Below are 25,936 nucleotides of genomic sequence, written 5' to 3'. Positions count from 1 at the left end.
AATAAATTGTCTAATCCAGTGGCCTAGTGCATTCTGGGAAGAAGTCCTAAATTTGTAGCTCTTTATAGTAGTTTCTATTACTAAGTTGCTATAATTAGATGACTTAATTAACTACAGGGATGTTCTTTTTAGGGAGAAAAATTCCCTGCTCCTTCTATAAACCATTTATTCTCTGGCATTAAATAACTTTCGAGCTAGAGAGTATATTTTCCTCCCGCCTCCTTCTTTGCTCTGACCTGGTTCACAGATGATCTTTTGCAAATGACAATGAACTAGCTAGTGTGACTATAATACTACTACCTAGCTGTTATACAACACTTTTCATCTGTAGATCTTAAAACACTTTACAAAGGAGGTCAGTAACATTATCCCCATTTTACAGATGTGGAAAATGAGGCACACAGAGAGAAATCAACTTATCCAGAGTCACTCAGCAGCCCAGTGGCAGAGCCAGGAACAGAACCCAGGTCTTTTGAATCCCAGTCCAGTGCTGTCTACTAAGCAACACTGCCTGTTGTGTCACTGCCTTCTAGTGGATGGACATGGAATGGCTCACATATGTATCATGGGCTCTATAATGCAAACAGCTCATGGAGATTCACCTTTAATTGAAGTGGAAGTGGCCTGTGTTTTTACTGTAGGAGGATCTGGGTTCTATCACTGAGGCGCTCTTAGTGGCCATGATGTGTAGCACGGTGTAGGATAGCACAAAGCACATAGGTGATTATACATTTGTTACAGTGTTGATTTAAAACCTCAAGACCTTTCGTAATACCTCCCACTCTCCTTCTTGTTGGGGAATTTCACAGGCACACTACAACATGGCGGGCTGCAGCCATGGGTTTGAAAAAACCACATTCTGACAAGTAACCTGACTCTTCTAAGTTGCTGTGGTCCCAAGTGATAAGGATGTGATTGTGATCCCTAGTACAGCCACCTTCTAGCGGTGCCATTCAGATGTAAGGCTCTGAATAATTCCAGGAGGCGGCTGAGGAGGTCAGAAGGAATTCAGCTGCGAAGGAAACGCAGGTGCCCTTCCTTCTTGTTGCAGAAGCTGTGGACATCTCCTATTCTAACGGTACGGGACTCAAACTGACCTCCCATTCACCACAGAAACGAGATTAGGGCCTTCAGGTGCGCTGCAATATTAAAACAAGAACACACCCCATGTCATAAATCTGAGACAAGCTCCCAACCCGACTTAGGGTAATGAGTCTTTCGTTACCACCTTTTCAAGCAGGGTGGATGGGGTGGGGGCGGCAGCGCATTTCTGTGCTAACAGGTGCAGAAAGCTCCACATTCAGTATTGTGCCTTGCAGCGACGATGGGGTTAACTCAACATGGAAAAATCCATTGACATCTGGACCTCTTCAGATGTAACCTCCCACCCTCCCCCACTCACAAAGCACCAGCTCTATTAATCTGTATTATATCGTTGTGAGTGATGGCCACTAAAATGCTTAACGGAGTCAGTGAACCCAAGAGCCTGGCTTAGCGGTTGGGACCGCTTGTGTTTCCTCATCTCAGAGAGGAATGGCTCGCACAGCTCTGTTACAGTTGAGGTCCTGTATTATTAACACTGTGTTGGCTCTCTTAAGCAACAGACTCCAGTGGACTGCAGGCCATAAATTTCCATCATAATCATTTTAGTCTTGCTTTGTACAGTCTGGTCCCTCTTTTCAGAGGGGCAGTTTATCATGCTCGTAAACAGGTTCAGAGGAAAGGCCCTGCAGACAGTAAATATTGGTGAATCTTAGAGGAGCTGACACAGCCAGGAGGCAATGACTCAGGCGCTGACTTTCTCTCTCTGTATCTCTACTTGAAATCTCACTTTGGTTTGGAGTGAGTTAATAGCCTGACCTCTGATCTGGGCTCACAAGTGAGATGAGTTTTAACTTTGTCAGGCTAGTCTTCTGTGGTGTGAAACAGTCTCCAAGAAATTCTGCCTCATTTATCACAACAAGCTTTTTCTGTTCCAGGGGGTATGGTAGGTCAGGACTGAGGAGCACTGATGGAGCTGAGGGCCTGGGAAGATGCAAGTTAGGACTAAAGTGCATTAGCAGAGCTCTAAGAGTGTAGATAAAGGACTGTGTGTGTATCTAACTAAGTACTTAGATGACCCCATCGTATAAGAAATAACCATTAATAGATATATCCTCACAACACCCCCGTAAGATAGGAAAGTATCCCTATTTTAGAGATAGGGAACTGAGGTAAAGACTAAGTGACTTGCCCATGATCACACAGGAAGCCTGTGGCAGAGCCAGGAATAGACAGCAGTTCTCCTGAATGTCAGTCCAGTGCCTGAACACTTAGTTGCATTGGAAGACCTTGCTTGCACAGCATATACCTGTAGCATGCCCTGGCTCCACCCCTGTTTGCAACAATCACTTGTGTTCATAAGCATTTTAAAAAAAATCTCACTCAATCCAGAAAACAAAACAAAAAATCATAACAGGCATTCCAACAAAGCTATGCAAAATCAGCCTCCTGCCAAACTTGCTGAGGGGAATGAATGAGTGAGGCTTGTGCTTGGGACATATTTTCCTAGTAGACTAAGATCCAAATCCCCAAACCATATTTCACTGATGGCAACTCAACCCAATCTCCATTTCTTACAGACAATGGCTTGCTAGCGTGGAGGGAAGTTCTTTCACCCCTCATGCACAGATGGCTGTCTCTGGTCAATTAAGCCTCCTTTGGCACTGTACCTACCTGTACTGACCCCTGAACTGTGCTCAGGTACAGTGCACAGGAGTAAAGCTGCAGCCATGGAGGTGTAGAAGAGCACTGCTTACCTGTCTTTCCGACATGACATACAGATACTTCTGGTCGATGGAGAAGGCCATGTCTCGAAGGATCGGGCTCCCGTCCTTGAAAACTGGGACCATTTCATACTGAATTCCACCATGGGGTGGGCCATCTGCTCGGATCTGAAAAAAGGACAGGCAGATGACAGGTTATGTCTCTACAGCTGAATGTGCAAAAGCACGGGCAGGCTAGACACGAAATGCAGAATCAGTGTTTGCATACTGGAGATAAGGCAAGGAACGCTCATAACCAACATGAGGGAGCACGAGTTAAAGCCGAGGAGCTTTCTACATCTCAGTGCAACATTACTTCCACACGCTATGAGAAATCGTGAGACTTCCAGCTAGGAAATGTGGAAGGACTGGGAAGCTGGCATGGTGAAACGGGAACTTCACAGGCTGATCACAATTGTCTCACTCTTACTTTGCTCGCTTCCCATCTGGCTGTTGGATTCAGATGTTGCCTTTTGTCTTAAGCTTAGAATGCAACATCTTTGGGGCAGGGACATTGATCTTTGTATGTACAGTGCATGGCGCAGTTGGACCCTGGTCTCTGAGTGCTTCCACAATAACAATGACAAATAATAAAGAAAACCTTTCCAGATCCTCAGCTGATACAATTTGTGTCATTCCATTGACTTTATGACTCTACTGAACCTTGGGGAAAAGGAAAGAGATTCAGAAAGAAATGGTCTTTCACCATATGTCTCCTACTGAATCAGAGAAGAGCAATAATACACCCTGGACAACGGAAAAACAAAATCAAACAAACAGGTACTCCACTATTACTTTTAGGCCTGCCCTATACACAGACACTTGGAGCTGGATGTCCAAAAGTGCTCAGCATGCAACATGCACTCAGTGTGAGTTGAGTTCTTTTGAAAATCTGACCACTAAATGCTTGAATGGGAGCTGAGCTCTTCGGAAATCTGATCCAGATTGTGGATGCTAAGGCTGTGAGAAAATTTTGCCCATGGATTCTGATTCTGATCTGATTTATACTAGTATAAGTCCATTGACTTCAGTGAAGTTACTCCTGATTTGTACTGGTGTGAGAGAAGAATCAGGGTCTTTATGTTTATACAGTAACTTTGGGAACATGAGTTATAATACTAAGCCATTTAAAATTATTGACCATCTATGACTTCCCATTTTCCCACAACCCCAAATTCAATATTACATCTGCCAAAACAGGGGAGCAAATAGTTTTTAGGAGTATGATTGGTAAATATTGCATATTTATTTAGAGACAGAAGCTGGATCTGATCTGATTTACAGTGGCCACTCTTCTATTCTAGTCAGGTTCCTATACTGCTCATCACCATGGTATCTGAGCTCTTTTCAGAAGTGCATTAAGTGAAATGACTATCATTTGTCACACACATGCTTCTTTCTGTTTTCCTTTCTTCTCTGACTCAGGGACAAAATTGTGTGTGAATTAAAACACACAGACACACACACAAACTTTGGATGTGATTTTCAAAAGCATCTCATTCTAAGTGACTCCAGAGCACACGTCCTTTTGAAATGGGACTTGTGCCTCTTACAATCACTCGTTTGAAATTCACCCTTTGGTGTCAGTGGAGCTACCCCCAATGCATCCTGGGTTTGAGAGCAGAACCAACCCCAAAGTTTCGTGCTATAACAGCATCCAAGAAGAGGACTGACTCATGCTGACTACCATAACCCCTCCCCAGTGGGGAAGTCCTTTAAAATGTTAAGACACTAAGGACTGAATCTGCCATGTTCTGAGATGATATGGTCCTCTGAGATAATATGCCAGATTCACAGGTGCCAGCAAGAAACATCTAGCCAAAGCACAAGCTGCCAAGCGGATGGATAAATAGCTCAGTGGTCACATGGCTTGTTCCATTCGAAGGTCTCCTAGTCTTTTGGCATGGTGATTTGAAGATGGATGATACAAATCCCTCTCCCTGCAGGAAAACCCTACACAAGTTATAATCAACCCCACTGCTGGTGAAAGGCATGCCGCTGCTGAGATCATACCACCTCTTCCAAAAATTAATAATTTATGACCTTGGGGGCTGGGAGGAGAATAAAACAAACAATTTACATTGTGTCTTTCCTACCAGGATTTGCATATTTAAATAGCCATTTGATTACAACACGGTGTCTACATAACACCAAGCTGAAAACACTGGCAACCGTCAGGCTGGGAGATTAGACCAGCCATGCGAGCCAGTGTCTCCATGGTGCCCACTGATGGCCCAGTGGCTCTCAGTGACAGAGACACTGTTACATGCTGGCCAGCAAACCATAGCATGCACCAGGCACTTTTAAAGCATGTGCACACTGCCCTGCTAGGAAAGGAAAGCACAGGGGGACCAGAATCTTGGAAAAACCTCATTGCTAAGAAGTCATCTGCTGCAGACTTGTGCTGGGCTGTCTTGCTGGATCCCAGCCTGCTACTCAATTACTCCATGCCTGACTGCTGGAGCTGAGGCATGAAGAATCCAGCTTTGGAGGAGGCTGAATCTTCAGAAAAGGCGATGGGGCTTGTGGAGGAGGCATGAAACAATTCTCATTTATCTCACAGGCAGCATGCATGGGGGGCAGAATCCCTGTCTAGGGATTAGAACTCAGAACTGGGAACCAGGAGAGCCTGGGATCTAATCCTTGACTCTGCTACGAACTCACTGTATAGCCGCTTGTCAAGTCACTGCAGGGGGGATTGTGGGTGGCTCAGCACCCGTGGAAAAATCAGGCCGTGTGTCTGAGCCTCAGTTTCCCTGTCTGTAAAATGGGGACAATAACCTGATCCTCCTTTGTTAAACACTTAAGATATGGTGACCAGATGTCCCGATTTTATAGGAACAGTCCTGATATTTGGGGCTTTTTCTGATATAGGCACCTATTACCCCCCACTTCCTGTCCTGATTTTTCACACTTGCTATCTGGTCACCCTAACCTAAGACCTGTTTGCAAAAGATGCCATGCCAGAGTGAGATGCCACTATCAGACCCATAGAAAAGGGAAGTCACCCGCATCCCATCACTAAATACAGCAACTTGTTTGGAAGAGCCATGGATGCCTCCCTGCCAGACCAGAACAGCGAGTTGCGTTTGGATGTGCTGACACGTTTATTTTTTGGGTCTCTCTCCCGTCTCTTCACCTTTTTAATTTTTTCTTACTAATGAGCAGAAAAGGAACCAAACTGAATCTGAGAAGAAGAGAGAAGGAGTTTGAAATCTGCACCTAAACCTGGATCTGAATTCCATTATTACAGATTCTTTAGCAAACTGCCCCAGACTTTAAGAGTGGGAAAGTTGGATGAAGACAGAGGAGCAAATCCTGTTGTGAATTACAGCGATGTAAAGACACTCCACTGCCTTCATGAAGTGCAGAGAGATAAGGGCAGAATTTCATCTTGAATTTCCCAGGGACAATGTATAATGTAATGGACTTCCATGGATTGACTCTAGCATTATGCTGCTGTATCTGAGAACAGAGCTGAACACTGTGTCTCTCTGGAGTTCACCAGTAGAAGTGGGTGGGAAATGGATTTTCCATCTCACAAGAACGTTTGTGATTTCTAAACATTTCCTGTTCTTCACTGGGATGAAACTGAGACCTTTCAAAATTTGTCATGAAAAACCAGAGAGAAAAAGAGGAGAGCAAGTGAGAACCGCCCCACCCACCCCGGAACCAGTGGTCATGGCACTAATGTGAGAAATGGGAAAACCAAGTTCAGGTCCTTGCTCTGCCTGATTTATGATGGCAAGTCCCTGCTCACGCATGTGCTTTCTCTCTGCTTTTGAGCAGAAATTCCATCCTGGCCCTGAGAAAACCCATCTGATAAAATCCCCTTTTGTGGGGCAAGTTTGGAGTTTGATCCAACAGCCTTTTCTGATGAAAAACTGTTTATTCCAAAAATTCCCAACAAGCTATATTCACCCAGTCCCACTGCATAGTCACTGCAAGCAAGCTTCTCTGTATGCCATCACAGCTATTTAAACAGCAACCAGCACTGAGGTCCCAAGCAGAGCACTGTGAAATCACACGAGGAATAAACAGCAGGAAGCGAATCTCACAGGCTAGAAACATTTCCATGAAAATATCTGACTAAAGGCAAAATGAGGGGGGAGGGGAATACAGCACATGAAGGAGCAGAAAACTTTCTAAAAAACAACTGTTTTACAAAGTTCGCCCCTGGGGTTTGAGCAGCTCTTTATGTCGCGCCTCTCTCTAGCAATGAGGTCAGACAGGACTAATAAAAAGAGATGCCACCGGACAAACTTACTGCAGTCAATTGTTGGTTGTTGCAAATCAAATTACAATTAAGGGTGGATTTGGCACTATGTTTATGAGTCTGCCCTTTTAAACTAGACAGAGTGGTATCTAGTCAACGGACCAGAGCATTGGGACTCAGGATTGCTGGATTCTAATCCTGGCTCTGTCACTGGCTTGGTGCGGGACATTGGGCTTCCCCTTAACTGTGCCTCATCTGCGCAAATGGAGATGAGAATATTGACCTCCCTCAAAGAAGTGGCCAAAGGCTGACTAGTGTTTGTGAAGTGCTTGGAGATTGCTGGATGAAAGGGAAAGAGCCACAGTATATTGCATGGATGATGAATGCGGAGAACATGCCCCATAAACACTATCAGCCACATGCACCTGATACATTATCGGCTCTTATTCATTTGGGCGGGTACTTTCTACAATACTGATGATTATCCTGCTCTGGAAGGGATGGCAGTGCTGGGATAGTGCTATCAGCCACAATGGTGATGGATTCACCATTACTCACTCTACTTTCTATTGACACTTGAAACAGACCAAAGAAAGAATTTAAGGCTTGCAGAAGAGCAAGAGTCCCATGATGCTTTGCAGTTAAGCTAACTTCAAGGAATGGAATTTTTCTAAGTAACAACTTTTAGAAATTGCTGCAACAGATATCATAGGAATATTAACCACAAATATGTGTCAAAGGTATGAAGAACTGAACAAACCATGTGACCACTGAGCTATATATCCATCTGCTTGGCAGCTTGTGCTTTGGCTAGATGTTTCTTGCTGGAACCTGTGAATTTGGCATATCATCTCAGAGGGCCATATCATCTCAGAACGTGGCAGACTCAGTTGTTAGTGTCTTAACAACATAACCCCGCAACAGGGAATATGCAATGACTAACTAGATGGTATCAAGGCAGCTGCAAAGCTGCAAGGGAACAGAGGACTTAGAAAATAACCTGTGATAAGAAGTATATACTAAAATGAGGAAGTGGATAATGGTTGGAATGATATGCAATAATAAGGGTATATTTGCCCTAAGCAAACAGGAGGAAGACCATCTGAAGTCTGAATGCAGGCTGTCAGTGGACTACAGGGCAGTTCCTTCACAGGTGTTGGGAACTGTATGTCTCTCTGTATATGTGCTATCTGTACTCTTAATCAGTACAAGCAATCAAGTGATTAATATGAGGTTTCTTATTATTAAACCAATCTGGACTTGAGAGAACCCCTCTCACTAAACATACACTCACAATTAAATCAGTATTTATCAATTAATTGGTTATCAATTGGTCATCGATTGACAAATTATTAATAATCAGTTATTAACATTTGTGTTCACTATAGCACGTTAGTGGGGCATAAAAAAGGCATGGTATCATGAATCACAGAGCCCCTCCAGTGTATGGCTGGTATGAAATCGGCACACGGTCCTTCAGGCTTCCTATTGCCATCTTTCTTGTTGAAAGTTTCCTGCTCTGCAGGGTGAATTCCACTGAACAACACTGAGTTCCTGTTAAATCAACAGCCCAAAATCACACTTTCCCTTCCCTCAGGTAATGTCCAAAACGTCAGCTCTTTCTGACCTTAGCGCAGGGGGAAGTTGAAGATTCCAGGACTGTACCTCAGTCATTTAAACTGAGGTGCAAAATCAATCCCACACTGCTCCTTTCCTCCTGGAGTCCTTGCATCAGCACAAGCTGCCAGGAGCCATGCAATTGATCTAGTGCCCTCTATAACCTCCCTACTCAGTTAGTGACTTGCCTTTACCAGCTGCTATGTCTCCAAGCCTAAAATGTTCTCTCAGCATCTATCTTCCTCCATCTCTCTCTCTCTCTCCATCCACCCATCATTAAACTAGCTGTTTAAAGCTGTTTCCACGGCAACTGTCTCTAAAGTCCCTCTGTAAAAACATCTGATTGTAATTTGTGGTGCATTTACTGGCAGCTGCCAGGCCTGCTGTGGTGGCAACTTTCACTCACAGAGACACAGCCTGACTGGACTACGAAGAGGACACACTGTCATTTCCCACCGTTCTCCCATTTCCTTGACCAATAGACATGCCTCTTCCTAGTCATCCTAGAGACAGGGAGGCCTCATGGATAAGGCGTTGGACTGCGACTCAGGAGATCTGTGCTTAGTTCCAGCATTGCCACGCACTCCCTGTGTGACCTCAGGCAAGACACTTAATCTGTGCCTCAGTTCCTCCTCTGTAAAATGGGGATAACAACTCCTCCTCCCTTTCCCCGCCCTTTTTTCTCAGCAAGCCACAAACTCTGTGGTTTGTGGTCTCTTACCATGTGTATGGACAGAACCTAACAGTGGCATTTCGCAAGACTGCTCGCCAAATGAATGGTTAGGGCATGGAGTGTATGCAGTTCATATCGACTCAGTCTAGCAATATCAGTAGAATAAATACATGCATATGAGAGAGAGAGAGAGAAAGCTCTGTAGTATCTAAAGGGTTAAAACTGCAAAGGGGTTTAGGAGGGGAGGTAACCAGCCAGATGAGCTGTGTGGCACTCACACAGCTGGTTGCTTTTAATCTGCCCTCTGAGCTGCTATTCGCCTGTAGAGAGTCAGTTATATTAAACTCTGTGCCTTGAGCAAGATTTGTCAGCTCAGGTACAAGAGCTCTGAGAATGGTTACAAGAGGCTGTGGGGGGCTGGGCAGGGAGTGCACTAATTGCAATGGCTGAGAGTGAGGCAGCTGCAAGCAGGATGTGTGGTCCGAGTTCATGTGGGCTTGGGCTGCTGGAGAGAAACACCATAAATATTCACCACCTTTCAAAAGGGAGCCCCCTCTCCTAGGGAAGAGGCATTCACTTCAGCTCCATTTCTCTCTGTAGCTGGCTCCTCCTTTGTGCTGTTGTTACATGCACTAAACTGCCGCCCTTCACCTCTCCCAGAATCTGGGCTGTGGTTCCTCCTCAAATGTTCCCTGTTTTTTTTTTCACTCAGGGCCTGAAATATCAATCACCCTATACATAAATTCCCAGGGATCGTTCACCCCAATACGCCCCTTCGGAGGATACTCACGCACCAGCTAAAACTGCTTCTCTCCTTTATGACTGGCCACAGAGGGCCACTCTCCTCCCTCCAGCTGAGAGACCTGAGAAGCCATTTCGTTCTTAGGGTGTCCAGTAGCTCAGACTTCTCTGGCAATTGTCCCTGCCCCCAGAACCAAGCACAAAATCTCTGAACTCCAGCTGCCTGCCTTGTGTCACGAGAGCCCTCCCTCATTCTTCTCACAAGACAACCCCAAAACCAGGTGTCTCGTGCCACAACACCCAACCAAGCAGTGGAAGATGCATCCGTTAGACAGAACACTCTCCTCCTGACAGTTTGGTTTCCTTGGCAACAAATCATGATGTCACAATGGAAAAAACGATGACTTCAGTGAATGGGGAAGGAGAAAAAGGGATCAACTCCATGGCAAGAAGCTTTTGTTGATATTTGGAGTGAAATAATTTCCCGAGCCAACTTATGAGCATTCGTGCTGCAGCACGAGCCTTTCCAGTGTCTGGCAACTGTGTCAATAAACACGATGCCACAGACACCAGGAAGAGGAGACCTAGTTTAGTGTAGCACCTGGAGCCCAAGAATGCAAGGCACAAACTCCAAAGCCTGAGCATGCAACACCGGCCTTTCTGCATGTTCAGCAAAGATCTCTTTCCTACTACTCTGCCTGTGCGTCGCAGCACTGATTGCGAATGAAACGCTACGACCTTGTCCAAAGTCACAAAGCGAGGTTGTGCCTGATCAGTACCTAGGTCAGAGACCTCTAGGGGGCTCCCAAGCGGTGGTGGAGTTGATTCAGGATGTGGTGCTTGCAATATTTACTCAAGCTCTTCGGCGCACAGAAGAGAGGAGGAGGATGAGGATGGAGCAGAGGCTCTGGGATTTGGCTGCGAATCAGAGGAGTCACCTGGGATGGATATAGCTCTTTCCTCAATCACTCTTGATGTGTGTTTGCAAATATGCTTGAAAAGCGCCAAACAACACACTCTGCAAAGCCAAATATCAGTGCTGGCTCAGAGTACACAGGGCCAGCAAAACGCGCACACACGATGAAACAGAATGCATTTCAATTCAGAAATTGCAGTTCTTCAAAAGGCATTGTGGAGATTTATGTGGCTAATACCCCTACAATACAGACTGCAGGCATAAGCTCTGCATTATCTTAAGAGATTAGCAAAATACCATATTGTGTCATGTATATGTTGCAGTGTAGCACCCCCGGTGACAGTGTATGATCCATTTAGGCTCTAATATGACATGAAGCTCCTACTTGCCTATTGTATCAATGCTTCCGCTATGTATTTTGCCTGGTGTTACAACGATTACTGTACCAAAGCGAAGATTCATCTGGATCTCCTTCCAGTTCCTCCCAGCAGGCTCCCTTTAAAGGGCATTGACACTCTTTGTGGGAACTTTCTATGATTAAATTACTTGTCTCTTTTCATTATGAGTTTTTCAATTAGACTGAATCTCCTGGTTAAGCGCTCAGTGCCAGAAAAACATCAGCATCAGTCTCTGTCCACGAGGACAGACTTCCTGCCTCAGATCCGAACAGCAACGCAAGGCCAGTCGATGTTCACTTTTCAAGAGTTGCAGCTACTTTTTCACGTGCACACAAGAGGAAATGGACTCAAAGGCATCTGTATTGTTAGCTACCTACTGTAGGTGTGACATGCCCTGGAGAGACTCTGCATGTGCACAAAAGGTATGCTGCTGAAATGACTCTCCAGGTAAGGAGGCGAGTGGCACTGGGTGTGTCACTTGCTCCTCTGCTATTTGCATATAACAGCGGCAAAGCAAAAAGCACCAGCAGCCCTGGAGCCTTTCCTGCTGGGGTTTCTAGCCCTGCAGGGTGAATTCCATCGAACCGTGTTATGTTTCTGTAAAATGGATATCCCTGATGGGGTTTTAGAGGCTTTGGAACTGCACACCAGTGTGTCACTGCATCTATTACTGGAAATGAAAAACAAAGCAGCACAGAAACGCCTTCTGCTCCTGATGCCTGTCTTTGCAGAATTAATATGACGACTTATTCTGTACTTTCAGCTCTATGAGGCCGCTCTCATGACGTCTTGCTTTGGTGATGGGAAAACCTTCCATGGAGAACAACATGATTCTGGCTGGAGCAAGCAAAGGCCTACAATCCTACCAGGCCTTTCCCACCCCACATTCGCTACAATTCTGTGGACTTTTCCCTGCCTAGTCCTGGTGCTGAACGAGGATTCTGCGAACAAGGGGTTCAGCAATGCAAGCACTCCCCAAAGACAGGATGAAATAAACAAACATCAGCCAGAGACCTCCTGTGCGTGGCTCTTTCAAACAATCTCTGCAGAGGGTATTTACATTTGCTAATCCAATTTAATTAAACTGGGCAGTTCTGCAATCATATCAAGCTTAAAAAGGAGGTGAGATGCACATGGTGATAGCGTATTTTTGCCCTCCAGTGAACTCGCTTTTTCAGTCCCATTTTCCTATTTAAAGGTAACCCATGCTGGGGGGTTGCATATTATCAGTGCTCCCATATCATCTGCCTTTACAATGCCCACTGAGACATTAAATGCAGCATTCTGAAGTACTGGCGATTCTGGCACCCTAATACAGTGGGCTAAATCTGCACCGTGCAACCTCAATCTGTACAATGAAACCCACAGCTCCCCATACCGCTCACCGGGAAGAATGGCCCAGAGAGATTACAAGTTGCTTCATAAAATACTCCAACAGCTCTTTGGACCCAGTTCAGAATTATCCTGTGGAGTCAAAACCTGACTCAGCTGTCACTGAAGTCAGTGGCAAATCTCCATCAACCAATTAATCCCCCCAACATTGCTGTGAGCTAGGTTAGTACCTTTTTACAGGCGACTATGAGGAGGCATAATAAGGTCAAGTGACTTGGACAGAGTCATAAGACAAATCAGTGGCAGAGCTGGAAACACAACCCTGGAATCCCAACTCTTAGGTGCCCCAGTTCAACTGCTAGATGACATTCCTCTCCATTTATACCCTAGACTTTATGGGACTGAGATGATAAATGGAGCAAAACCCAACCCTAAAGAATTTGGGCCTCAATTCCCCATCTAACCCTTTGTTCTGACATAGGAAGGAACAATAGTGGTGTGATTAAATACCCAGTCCTCTGCGTGGGAAGTTTCCCTCTTGAAATTAAAGTGAAATAGTAATCCTATTAAGTGTCTTTCCTTTAAATCATAGAGATGTCCGTGAGGAAATTAATGACAACCTGTTACGCGCACATTCAATTCAAATCAGTGTATCCAATTACCTCCATTACCTGGAGGCCCCCTCATATCCCAGTCTCTTTCGCTGCTGTCATATTTTCTCTATTTAGCCCTAAATTATGGTGGAATAGAGTCATTCTTGGTGGCTTCTTCTCCATTTCTCCCCCGAAGATGTTATTGGGTAGGTATCAATATGGGGTTCATTTCTAAAGGTCACCAATTTGCCATGCTTAATGGCTAGTAGAGAAAGAGACCCTCAAGAGCAAAACGAGCAGCAAAGTTCCCCTCTCCAAAGCATGAGAAAAATCCATCAACTGCAGAGCCACCTTGTTGTGCTAGAGATTAATTCCCTGCAGGTTTCCCTTTTTGAACCTTTAGAGGATCACCTGGGAAGGAGTCAGTACTGTTAAGAGCCCCATGCAAAAAGCTCTGCAGATGAAGCCATTTGCAGCACACAAGTGGTTACATTGGACCTACAAAACCCAGCAACTATGCTACATGTTCTTGAGCCCCATCTACTAGCAACTTATCTATTAGTTATATTTACACAGAGACATAGACATAAAGCACTCTTGTAACAAGTACCATAGCGAGGTCCATCGGTAGGGCTAACGCAGAGTAGCAAGGCTCCCAATGTGAGAGAGCGCAGTAGAGCATTCGGCTGTGGGGCGAAGGGGCTATGTCTCTCTCAGGGTCCAGATCAGTGGCGGAACCTCCGTGCTGCATGTAAGTGTCAATCCGACAGCTGCAGAGCCAGGATTGAAAACCTGCAGTGGCTCTCAGGGCTCCGTGCCAGCCACACTCACTCCCCTTCAGAATGAAATCAAATATAGAGAAAGGGGTCTGTACTGCTGCAATAATCCCATCGTGCTACAGTACGCATCACTGCAGCGTCTGAGCACGTCACAGAGCCAAACTGAACAGCTCCATGGGTAAGGAGGTGTTATCCCCATTTTGCTGATGAGGAAACTGAGGCACAGGGAAGGGAAGTGACTTACTAAGGTCACCAAATTAATTTTACTGCTTGTTTTACACAGCAAGTGATTGGGTCAGCTGAGAACAGAACCCAGATGTCGTGACTCCCAGCCCTTAATCAGATCCTTCATCATCTTCAGATACTGCCGAGTCTTCAGCTCCACGCCAGTGGCTATGGTTCATCGGGATGCCGCCCTTCCTCTCAAGACAAAACAGAAGCAGCTGGTAGGTCCAGGGGCCCTTTGATATGAGAAGTCATAACTATCCTGACCAAAAGCACCATGAAGGCTGATGAGTCTTTACTTGCTTCCTGCTGCTTTCCAACACAAGCGTATAACGACAGCATTTGTCAGAGTGCTTGCTTTACCCTGGCAGTCTGAAACAACAGCAGCAATTGACATGAAAGCTTTGAGTCAAACATGCCACCAAGCAGAGATGGTTGAGGTTGGGCTGAAAATCCAGCCTGACATATCAGCTCTTCTTCCTTCACGCTGCTGGGCACCAGGCAAACTAAGCAACAAGCCAGTGTGAAGCCAGGAGAGTCTGACTGTTTGGATTTTCCAACCCCAAACATTTCCTACCCTATCCTCTCCCCTTATTTAAGAGACGTTCCAGGCATGTGCAGATGAACTTCCACTACCCTTGTTTCATTAGGATGCCGGATTTCCTTGTGGACTGAATCGAGGTTCCTCTCTACTATGGTGCAATCCTTATTTCTGGGGACTGCCAACTACATTTGTTTGTGTGAATCGGCATGTGCATTTATAACTTTAAAAGACAGAGGGAGGTGGATAGGGGAGTAAGACAGCCATGAAGCAGATTAGAATAAACTGGAGAGTAAGTGAGTAAGTTGCTGTGTCTATAGCTGTACACTGGGTGCTTAGAGCAGGAGGAAGAGAAAGAGGACTCAAGCCTGAGTTTATTTTTTGGGGGGTCCATGACCCAAATTATTTATAGATCCCAGGCTTTTGTAACTTCAATACTCATGTCAAAAATCTCTCTCTCTCTGAGACACACACACACGCTTCCCAACCCCATAGCTCTGGCAGCGTTAGCTAAACGATCAAAGTCACAACCCAGGGACGTGGAGTTCCCTGGAGAAAGACTCTCAGTCTGTCCACAACTGCTGTGATAATTGGACAGCAGCACAGAAAACTGGAACTGCCTCCCTCTGCTGCCACCTCTCCTTCCTGCCACTCTGCTGAACTGGGGCAGCAATAGGAGGCACTGAGCAAGCGGGCAGGGCAGGACAGGACTTCATTTCTATTATTTGGAGCAATTGCACCAGCAAGTGCCACCAAACACAGAAATACCAACCAAGCAAATGCACCCAAATTAACTCTCACTCGCAGCCATTTCAGCACCAGGGGGTTGAACAATCTGCATTTGACTCTGAGGTTCCCATTTAAAACTATTGCTTTTCCCACTTGTTTTCTAAGCTGACTCCATATGCCTTTTGTCCAGCACAGGGGGAATGCAATTAGCACAGAGTGCATAAAAATGGAGAGAGATTTGCCTGCTTTAAATCTCTTCCCATTGTACAGGCCAAGAACATCCAAGGGCATTTTGGACAAGGAGGGAGAACGAGGAGGGAGAACTGGCACTGCAGTCAGATAGATGTCATGCCAAGGGAAGCACAGATCTCTTCTGTTTCAGCAGAAGCCCGCATATCCCCTGGCACATGACAGCTAGTTGTGACGCTGACGCTCAATCTACTGCTTTGCAAGTGCGCCTATGAGGCTGCTTCAAAAAGGCTCAGATAACCTACTGCAGAAAAGGGGTCAGTCAATTCAGCCTCTCTTACTTGCAGGTTTGAAAGAAGTTGGGAAGTGGAACCAATTCCCTGAGCAAATGCTTCACCACCCCCTGTCCTGCATGCATGTGCACACACTGGATGCATCCGATGAAGTGAGCTGTAGCTCACGAAAGCTTATGCTCAAATAAGTTTGTTAGTCTCTAAGGTGCCACAAGTACTCCTTTTCTTTTTGCGAATACAGACTAACACGGCTGCTACTCTGACACCTGGTTTATGTAGAGTAGTTGTCGCTGCGTCGGTCCCAGAAGTAGAGAGACAAGGTGGGTGGGGTGTGCTAAACAATCTGCTCCACCTTGCTTTTAGCAGTGGTGCTCGAAGTACCTTTCCACACCTGAAGAGGTGCTGTGTGTGGCTTGAAAGCTAGTCTCTCACCACCAGAAGTTGGCCCCATAAAAGATATTATTGTACCCACCTTCTTTCACACACTGGTGAGCTATTGTAACATCTCTCCTGTGTGCTGCTGGGCCGTGCATGCTGGTTTGTTATTGTGTATGTTACCGAGCACTGCCAACGCGCACTGTGCCCTTGGAAGTGGAAGACATCTTGCTTTCAACAAGGTTTGCTTGTGAGCAGTGGCGCTGGGCATACTGGTTTGTTATTGCAGGGTTGCTTGTGAATGCTGGAGCTGTGAAATCTGATTTGCAAAGGGAGAATTATTTACAAGTGCTGGCACTGTGTATACGGTTAAGTTATTGTAGGGTTGTGGATGATCATTGGCGATGTTTATTGGGCATGTTGCCGGTAATTTATTTTTACAAAAAAGGACCAGAATCTAGAGCAGAGCCTATACAAAGAGGTATAGCCCAGAAACCGAACAGCCTTTTCCAACCCTTTAAATAAACACAGACTTCCATTATCTCAAAAAACAGTTCTGACTAATGGACAACTCAGATGCTTTGGCTGAGCTGAGGGCAAGAAACTCATCTCACACCATCCCAGGAGCTATACTTAAGCATCCTAAAATAAAAAGTACTCACTAGTCCCCCCGGGCTGCTCTTTATGGCAGCAGCTGCAGCACAGATCCAGTGAGTGAAACACAAAGGAAAAGCAGAGAGAAGCAGCTCTGATGACAAAGCCAAAGCAAGTGAAAGGCAATTGCACTGCAGTGCTAGGTGCTCCACGGCACGGGAGAATACATCACACTAGCAATAGAGCCAATTTTTCCAGTTCAGCAAAATTTGAGGGGGAAGAAAATTCAAGCCATTCACTGAAAGTTCTGCATAATTAAAGCAACAAAAAGGACGGTTTTTCTTCTCTTTAAATATTTTAAAGACCTTTTAGAGATAGGTGTCTTTCATGGTTTCCTTTTTATGTCCTTCCAGCATCTACATGTATAAAGTGCAGGTGAGGCTGGGCTCTCTCTTTTCCTACAACAGTCCTCCCACACTCCGCAAAGCCCCTTGGAATAGGTGGCTCGTTTGTCTTCCTGCTTGTGTGTTAGGTACTAAAACTCTTAGGCAGTGCCCCGCTGGCTGCTGTGATCTCACCTGGTAAGCAGGGTGTATCTCTCTCTCCTCCCACATCATTCCCCGCCTCTTCCGGTCATACCAGAGCGCCTCACTGTATTTACCCTCAACACCACTGTGAGGTCAGGCAGTGTGGTTGTCCCAGTTGTACAGACTGGGAACAGAGGCACAGAGAGACTAAGACCTTGTCTGCACTTAAAAGTTTTGCTGCTTTAACTGTGGAGGCATAATAAAAGCAGCCACCCTCCCCAGTGTAGACACAGTTATACTGGTGTGCAGGTACTTATGCCCACATAGCTTTTTCTGGTTTGGCTAAGTGAAATAAGCTCTACATGTATTAAGCATCTTATACCAATAGAATTGCATCTACTCTAAGGCTTTTACTGGCATAACTATGTCGGTGGAAAAAACAAACCACAACCACCTCACCCTCCCTGCCCGCCCCCAACATGCTGGTAGAATTTTTGATTGTGGATCAGGCCTAGGAGACTTTCCCAAGGTCACAGTGGAAGTCTGTGGCAGGGCAGAGAAGTGAACCTAGGACTTCCACATTCCAGGCTAGTGTCCTAACCACAAGGTTGGGTCAGTATTCAGATAGGAGCATGTAGGTGGTGCTAGGTTCATGGGCTAGGAACTGCTTCCCCCTCTCCCCCTCCAGTGTCCTGACTGAACATCACCATGGCCCAGGTGATGCTAAGGGGTGTGTTGCAGCTGGAGGTGCAGCCTTTCTGATGGTCATTAAATCAAGCTGCTGACCATCTGGGGGCCATTGAAGATTGCATGGCACCTTTCTGCTGGAGACTCATGCTCCCAAGTTTGGCAGTTTTTGCATTGACTTCAATGGGATTTGGATGAAGCCCTTTCTGGGTTCAAACTCCAACTCCAACACCATGGCAAAAGGTGCCAGCAGAAAACCTTAAGAGAGATAGAATAGTGCAGTTTAGGCATCCCTCTCTCCCTTACATCTTCCCTCATTTCCATTCTCTTCCTCCCATCTCCCCCCTCCTTCTTCTGGAGGGAAGATCTTCCAAGATAAAACAGGGAGGGATGTAAGGAGGCACCACAGAGACTAATCAGCAGCCCCAGCACCTTTAATTTATTACTGCGTGAGAGGCTTGTTGAGAACAAAGCCGGCAGTTCGGAAGATCGTTCCTTTAAAAGATTTTTTATTTGAAAAGCTGTCAGCTCGCACCTTGTCACATCCCTACTCGCAGGAGAGGAACTTTAATAATGTGTCACCTCATGCAAATGAGCTCCTAATTAATTAAGTACTATTCTTCCAGGGATGGATTCATTAGAATCAAATTTGGGCAGATGGGTTGGTTAGGTTAGGGCTGTATTGTGTTCTACTTTAAATCATATGGCTTTGGAGTTTGGGCATGGGAGATGGCCTCAACGGGCAAAGCACACAATTCCTACAAAGTTCTCGCTTATTACCACCTTCTTGTGGAAGGAATGCCAGTTCTATGGATACATCTCTCTTTCCTCCAGACTTCTCTCACATTTTGAAGGATTTCACTCATTTCAGACTCTAGGTTACCTACGTTCCACATAATTCTGACATACCCTTCTGTTGTTAAAAAGGATTTACTTCAGAAATAAAGAATTGGGGAACTGAGTCATAGATTTTAAGACCAGAAGGAAGTTTTAGATCATCTAGTCTGACCTCCTGCATAATACAGGCCATAGGATTTGATCCTGTTATATTGAGCCCAATAACCTGTTTGACTAATGCACCTTTCAGACAGGCACAGTGTCTTGATTTGGAGACATCAAGAGGAGGAGAATCCATCCTTTCCCTTGGTAGTTTGTTTCAATAGTTAATCACTGAGGGTACAGAGACAGCTCTTTTCCCTGAAGGGACTTTTCACACCCCCAGCGTTTTTTATGTTTATATGTGGGCACCACTTCTTCTGGGTCTTTGTAAAACACTAGGACCCACATTTGGGCTGGATTAGGTTGATAAGGAAATCTCAAAACCTAAAACGTTCATAAACAATCTGCCCTTAACATGTGAAGAAATGGAAGGGTCAAAACTAAAGCTGCCTGAGAAAACAAACTTTTCAACAACACGATTTCCTTTAACTTTTTTGGTTTTCTAATCAGAAAACTGAATTTTATAAATTTTTAACCAGCCCTTAATATGACCCCATGAGGCGCATCATCTCAGACACAAGCAGAGTAGGCCAAACAATGGAGGGGAAACTCTTCTCCCCCCCTCCTTTGTTTTTTTAATTGCGAGAGTATCAATGAAAATTTTCAAAGAAATTCCAAGAGTCAGAAGTTTTCCACCAGCCCTCAACACAAACCCTTTTTGCTGCCACCTCTTTCCCCATGTCTGGCATTTACACAGGGCAGCAAAGGGTTAATATGAAGCACTGCGGAGATCTGACCAGCTGCATGCCATGTCCCCATTTTGCTGACAATCTTAGCAGAAAGACCAATGGCCAAATCAAGTAGGTCACAGAATCCAAATGCCCCTTTCACCTGTCCAGAGAAGTCTTCATAGAACTGAACAACTTAGGACCTGATAAACCCAGCAAAGTCAATGCAAGTCTTTCCACTGATCTCAATGGACTTTAGATCAGGCCCATAGTCGGGGGAAGGGGTGGGCATGGCTCCTCAGCTCCTATAACAACCCTTCTCTCCCCCCAAAGCCCCTTTGGAACAGTCATTGTGAGGAGGGAACATTACCCGGCTGCTGCCTGCCTGGCACAATTTCTGCAGGTACAGGACTTGGGCTCCAGGGCCGTCAATCTGAGATCTTCCACCAGTATCCAAGTCCCTTATGAGTTACCCATTGAACATGCAACCACTTGAGAGCATCCGGCATATTATTCACTGAGAGAGGAGACAGCTCAGGGCATGTCTCCTGAGCATTAAAAACCAACCCGCCCCAAATTTGTTCCTTAATAGAGACCCCGAAGTTGCATTGACTTCCTTTTTCTTTTGTCAAACATTAAGCGCCTTTTCCCCCTCCACCATCTATTATTATTTTTAAAGCGACGGCTCTGCGCTTCTCTGGGGAATAGGAATCATTACGGGAACAGCACTTGGCTGCACACAGGCTTTACGTTTTGGCACTGAGCAAGGGAAACCATCAACCAGACTAAGAACTGGTCTCCGAGAGTAGGGAATTGGGTAGGTGTTCCTATATCATCAGGCCCACATGCTGACCCTTTCTGTAATTCTCTCCCCTCGCCCCCGTTGCTCTTTTCTTGACCCAGCTCTGCTGCTCGTGCTTAGTGATGCCCTTACCTGACTCCTTCCGCTCGGAGTTGAAGTGTAAATGCTAAGAGGAGGACGTGGCTGCCACAGCACAAGGTATTTCTTTTAAACACCCTCTGTCCCGTCTGTGGCACACACGCTGGCCCTGCCTCATGAACAGATGCTAAACAAAGGCTGCTCGTGTGTGCAATGCAAGCCCCGACATCTGCCTAGCAAAATCCTGATGAGAATGGACTGACATAGCTCTCCATGCAACCCAGACTAGCCCAATGCCTGGGTCACGTGCTGGCTTGTTTCCTTTTTTCCACCCCCCCCCCCCCCCCATCTCCCCTTTGCCTTCGCCTCAAGGCTGCCGGGAGTTGGCAGACGTCCACTCGGAACTTGTGAACTCTCTGAGGACAAACAGGAGCCATCACGCCTCGTTTTGCTTGATGCCCACAACTTGCAATTAGAGATGGAAATGTTCTGGGTTGTGCAGGTGGATTTCTTTTTATTTGTTTTTGGAAGCTGGGCAGCACGCACATGTGCTGAGCCTCGGTACAAAGGTCACTGTTCAGGTGCTTTCCAAGTAAACTAGTTTAGAGTAACTGAATGAAATAATCACGGCAGACAGACAGGCACCAGAAGAGGCAGATATAATGAACACGCACACATAGACACACACACACACACACGCACTCCCCAACGGACAACAGTGATTAGGTTCTGCCAGCTGCCCGGAGGAACTGCAGGCACAGGAAGAGTTGGCAAGGGAGAGGGGGTCAGATCAGATGCCTTTGTAGCTGGTTGTATTGCAATGCATCATGGAAAGGAGATGATTTCCCTGGGACACGGGGGCAGGGCAGAGCTATACAGTTCAAGCTTTTTAAATCTTTTGCTTAAAAGAAAAAAAAAGCGTGTGCATGAACTCAGTGCTTCAGGACTGGCAACCACTGTGTGTCCAGGAGAGGGCCAGCCTCACCTTTCACTACCATGCCAATGTGACTCAGTCCTCGCCAGAAGGGAACTCCTCTAGGGTGAGTGAGGGAAGCCAGTCAGTCAGGCCGCAGTGCCTACTCAATCCTTGGCCTCTCTGCTGAAACTGCTGACAAGGGGCCCAGGCACCAACTCTAGTGTTGGCTTTTGCCATATAGATGCCCATTTACTGGGAACGGAAGTGAGACCTCAAGCAATTAAGATCTATGCTTCCTAAACTTGGCTTCGGAGACCCAACAGAAAGCCTTTTCCTATGCACCTCAACTAACTACCTGCCCCCGGTTTCTTTCGATGAAGGGTACGTACTCCAAGATACTCATTTTTGTTATGTCAGCATTTGCATGCAGGACTGACAGCCAAGGCCTCCCCCACGCTCCCAATCCCCGCTCTGCTTGTTAACATGCCACAATGTGATCTTGCTGGGAGAATTCAGGGGTGTAGGGCACTTGCTTGCCCAAATTCTGCAATACACACTGAACTGCCAATAAGGGATTTGTTCCAGAGTCACCCCAGAAACCATAATACCCAGCTCTTCTATAACCCTTTTCATCACTTGATCTCAAAGCACTTTACAAAGGATGATTATGGTATCATTATTCCTGTTTCACAGATGGAGAAACTGAGGCCCGGGCAGGTTACTTACCCAAGATCAAGCCGAGACCAACACTTTCTACCTGCTTTACAGGAAAAAGAGGGGCTGTAGTGCTTAACCTTTATAAAGTGCTTTTTGATTCCTGGATGGAAGGTGCAATAGGGAGGCAAAGAGTTGGTATTATTCCTGGCTGTGGGTAAGTAGGGAGACCAGGTGTCATATGCTTAAAACAGGTTGTCACATCCCATTTGTGGCTCTTCACTGGAAAATCCCCAAATAGAGCCCTATCACTGTTCTCCATTCACACCTCACCTGTGCCCAGCCAGCCGAACAATCTTCTGACACTTGGTCTCAAGATCTCCCTCCCTACATATCGTCTTACGGCAATACATTTCACAGCTGAGGGGATGGTCTGCTGGTCTCGGGTGACGATGTAACATGGAATAAAAAGCCACTCACAAGGCTATTTAATGTTGGGTTAAGTTGGAGCCAGTAGCAGCTGGCAATCCCTCCCAGAGGAAGAGCCAAATGACTGTCCTGGACTGTCAGATGATTAGCAAACTCCCTCTGTTTCTCTAGCTACTCAGCCAGGAGTCAGAAAAAGTTCCTGGGGGAATATGCTTCCCCTTCTTCGTGAAATGGAGCTTCTAAAATGCAGACTTTTAAAGGACACCAGACCACATCCTGGAGAATACACAGCAGGGCACACTGCCGCATAAGGCCCCAGGGCATCCTGATGGATCAGGCAGTGTTGTCAATTCTAGTGGTCACAATATTTGGATCTTTTTATTAAAGCCCCAGCTCCAGGAGTCATGCTATTAAGAGAGAATCTCCTCTTTTGAAAAATACAAAGCAAGTTTCTAACTCATAATTCCAGGGAACAGCTTGAAAACGTGACCTCTAAGGTTCAAAGCCCTAAAGGCGAATAATAAAACCCTTTCTCTCTAATGAAATTGGCTTGTCATTACATATATTTATAGAGGGGTGACTCATGGTTTTTTAATGCTAGTAGTTGGCAATATAGATCAGGTGACCTAGCAGGCCTGCCCTGCATATGAGAGAGAAACACCGAGCTGTGGTGGGAGAATCAATAGTTCTAACCTCTGCTGGGCCACAGGATGTTAGTCTATTACAGAGCCTGGCTGTTCAGCTCAAGCTGTACAACCTTATGCCTCCAGCTTTTGGAGGTAGCCACTTCAATCCTATGTGTTGGCCAAGATGGCTGCTGTCACACAGGCTAAATCCATTGTGAGCTGCAAGTAACCGGGAAGCTAACAGAGTTGTGAGTGTTCATGACAGGATCTCTCTCTCTCTCTGGCTATGAAGTGGATCCACAGAAAGCAAAAGTCAGAAACTCCAGAGACAGACTGTGGTGGCAAAGCTGCTTCTATTGATCTTGAGTTTTACTGAAGTTTTGTTAAGTGAGGTCCTTGAACGACAAGACGCAATCACCGCCATACTGGTCTCTGGAGAGTCCAAGGCAGAAGTGGTGCAACCCAGCAGCACAGAGCTGTGGCAATATGTGTCAGTAGCCAAGTAACCAAGCTCCCTGCTGTCTCTCCCTATCCCCTGTGCACAGACCTACGCTGGAGCTCAGCTCATCTTTATTTAATAACCCAACAGGGGATACATGATGTGCCAAGGTTGCTCCTGCTCATAAGCAGACATCTGGGATCCAGACCAAGTCTGAGTTAACCAGGACAGGCAGAGTTCAGAACGGACACACACAATGAGCACTCGAGCTGGAACTCTCCTCACTGGAAGTTTGTTTATTTCGGACCCAATCCTGGAAGAGTGAAAGCTTCCTCTGAAGCATGAAGAGAGATTCAGCTCCCATTGATTGGACCAGTTCATAGCCTGTGTTCTTAAGTGCAGTCACAGCAACTGAATCCCCCAGCTGTCAGTGACTGGCAGCCCCAGTCAAGTTCATGCTCCCAGTATGATTGGTTCTGGGCAAACACAGAGAAAGAGAGTCCCTGCCCCAGTGAGCTTCTCTTGAAACTCAGAATTTCAAGGCAGGTGCCTCACTGTTTACCCCTTTTTCCAGATCATTTATGAATATGTTAAATAGGACTGGGCCCAGTACAGATCCCTGGGGGACACCACTATTTACCCCTCTCCATTCAGGATGTTCAGAGCTTTGCTGCTGTCTCTCGTTCCATTTTAAATTAAGCCCCAAAGAGGTTATGTGACTTGCCCATGGCCACACACAGTCACTCAGGCAGACAGTACTTTGGCTCTCGTCCACACCCCAGAATCCTTATTGCTGAAGCCCCAGCATCTTCTTTCTAGAGCTTGGGAGCAGCTGATGGAAAGGAAACAAATGCCACAAAAGGTGCCAGCTCAAGTGTGGGCTCAGCCAGCAATCAGAATGAGTCTGGATATAGACTCTTGAGGGTGTAACATGAGATGCTTCTCTCTGTGCAAGCCTTCCCTAGGTGTGCTTCCTGGAAAAAAAGGTACAGATCCTAAGCAGACTAAACTCCGTGGAACAACATCTCTTGACTCCAGCGGCTTTGGGTCAACCCTAGAGTGAGAACAACACACTTACCTCTCTGTCATCTAAGCACTTAGATCCCCCCCCCCCCCCCCACCACCACTGTAGTGTCTCAGCATCTAACCTGACGCTAGGGACATAAACAAACAGTATGGTCCCCAGTTACCTGATGATGAATGTATTAAAAAATCCACAGACAAGCAATAAACTGAAGTGCAGTAGGCGTGTTCGGCTTCTCCAAACTGGAGAGAGGGCTAGAAAAGTTAGGAGGAGCATGTCATGCAAGACTAAGAAGCGTCATAACCTAGTAATAATACCACATAACAACTTTTCATCATGACCTCCATTTAACAGTTGAGGAAACTGAGACACGGGGAAGGGGCGTGACTTACTCAAGATCACCCAGCAGGCCAGTGGCAGAGCCAGGAATAGAACCTGGGTCTCCTGTGTCTCAGTCCAGTGCTCTGTTCACTCCTAAGACCAACCCAAAAAGCAGGGAACACAACCTCTCATCATGTAAAGATGCAGAGTGAGATTTTCCCTGGTGCTCAGCGTTAGTTTAACTCTGCTCCCTCTGAAGTCAGTGGGAATGTTACTGGCGAGGACAATGGGAACAGTTAGGCTAACACAGGATAAATGTTTACCCATAGTTTCTCCAGGTATGGCTTTGCTTTGTGAGGACAACGCACGTTGTGAGACGAGGGGAAAGAGTTCTGTACCGGGCCTGTGAGAAGCCTCCCTAGAAGAGAGCTGGCTCCTCTTTCCCCGTGCCCTAAAATGCCTGCACGCCTGTAAGCACGCATCCAGCCAGTTGTGCTAATCCTTCCCCCTGCCCATGGCCCAGAATCAACATCGCTGCACACGTTCCGGCAAGGGTCCATGGGCAGGAGAGACAAAGCTGCACCACATTAGTGCTTTCACTTCCATAATTGACCTGTAGATAAACACAAGGCTTCCGCCTTAATCCCTCTGCAGCCTCATGAACATCAGCCCCGCTAAATTTTTCATGTAATTAAGAGAAAAACCCTAATCCAGTGTAATTAGCTCCCTGATTGCCAACGTGCGGCAGAAA

General features: G+C 46.1%; 1 protein-coding gene across 4 annotated transcripts in view; it reads right to left on the bottom strand.

Moving 5' to 3' along the window:
* PLXNA2 (plexin A2) overlaps positions 1–25,936 on the bottom strand; it is a 457,364-nt gene that overhangs the window by 170,519 nt on the left and 260,909 nt on the right. For all 4 annotated transcript variants that reach the window (XM_043533410.1, XM_007059575.4, XM_043533409.1 and 1 more), the window contains one exon: positions 2,799–2,933. In XM_043533410.1, the coding sequence (XP_043389345.1) occupies positions 2,799–2,933 (135 nt within the window). The remainder of the gene's footprint in view (positions 1–2,798; positions 2,934–25,936) is intronic.

This window comes from Chelonia mydas, chromosome 21 (assembly GCF_015237465.2).
Source record: "Chelonia mydas isolate rCheMyd1 chromosome 21, rCheMyd1.pri.v2, whole genome shotgun sequence".
Taxonomy (NCBI): Eukaryota; Metazoa; Chordata; order Testudines; family Cheloniidae; genus Chelonia; species Chelonia mydas.
Note: the sequence above shows the minus strand (reverse complement) of the source record. Positions and strands in the feature narration are given on the sequence as shown.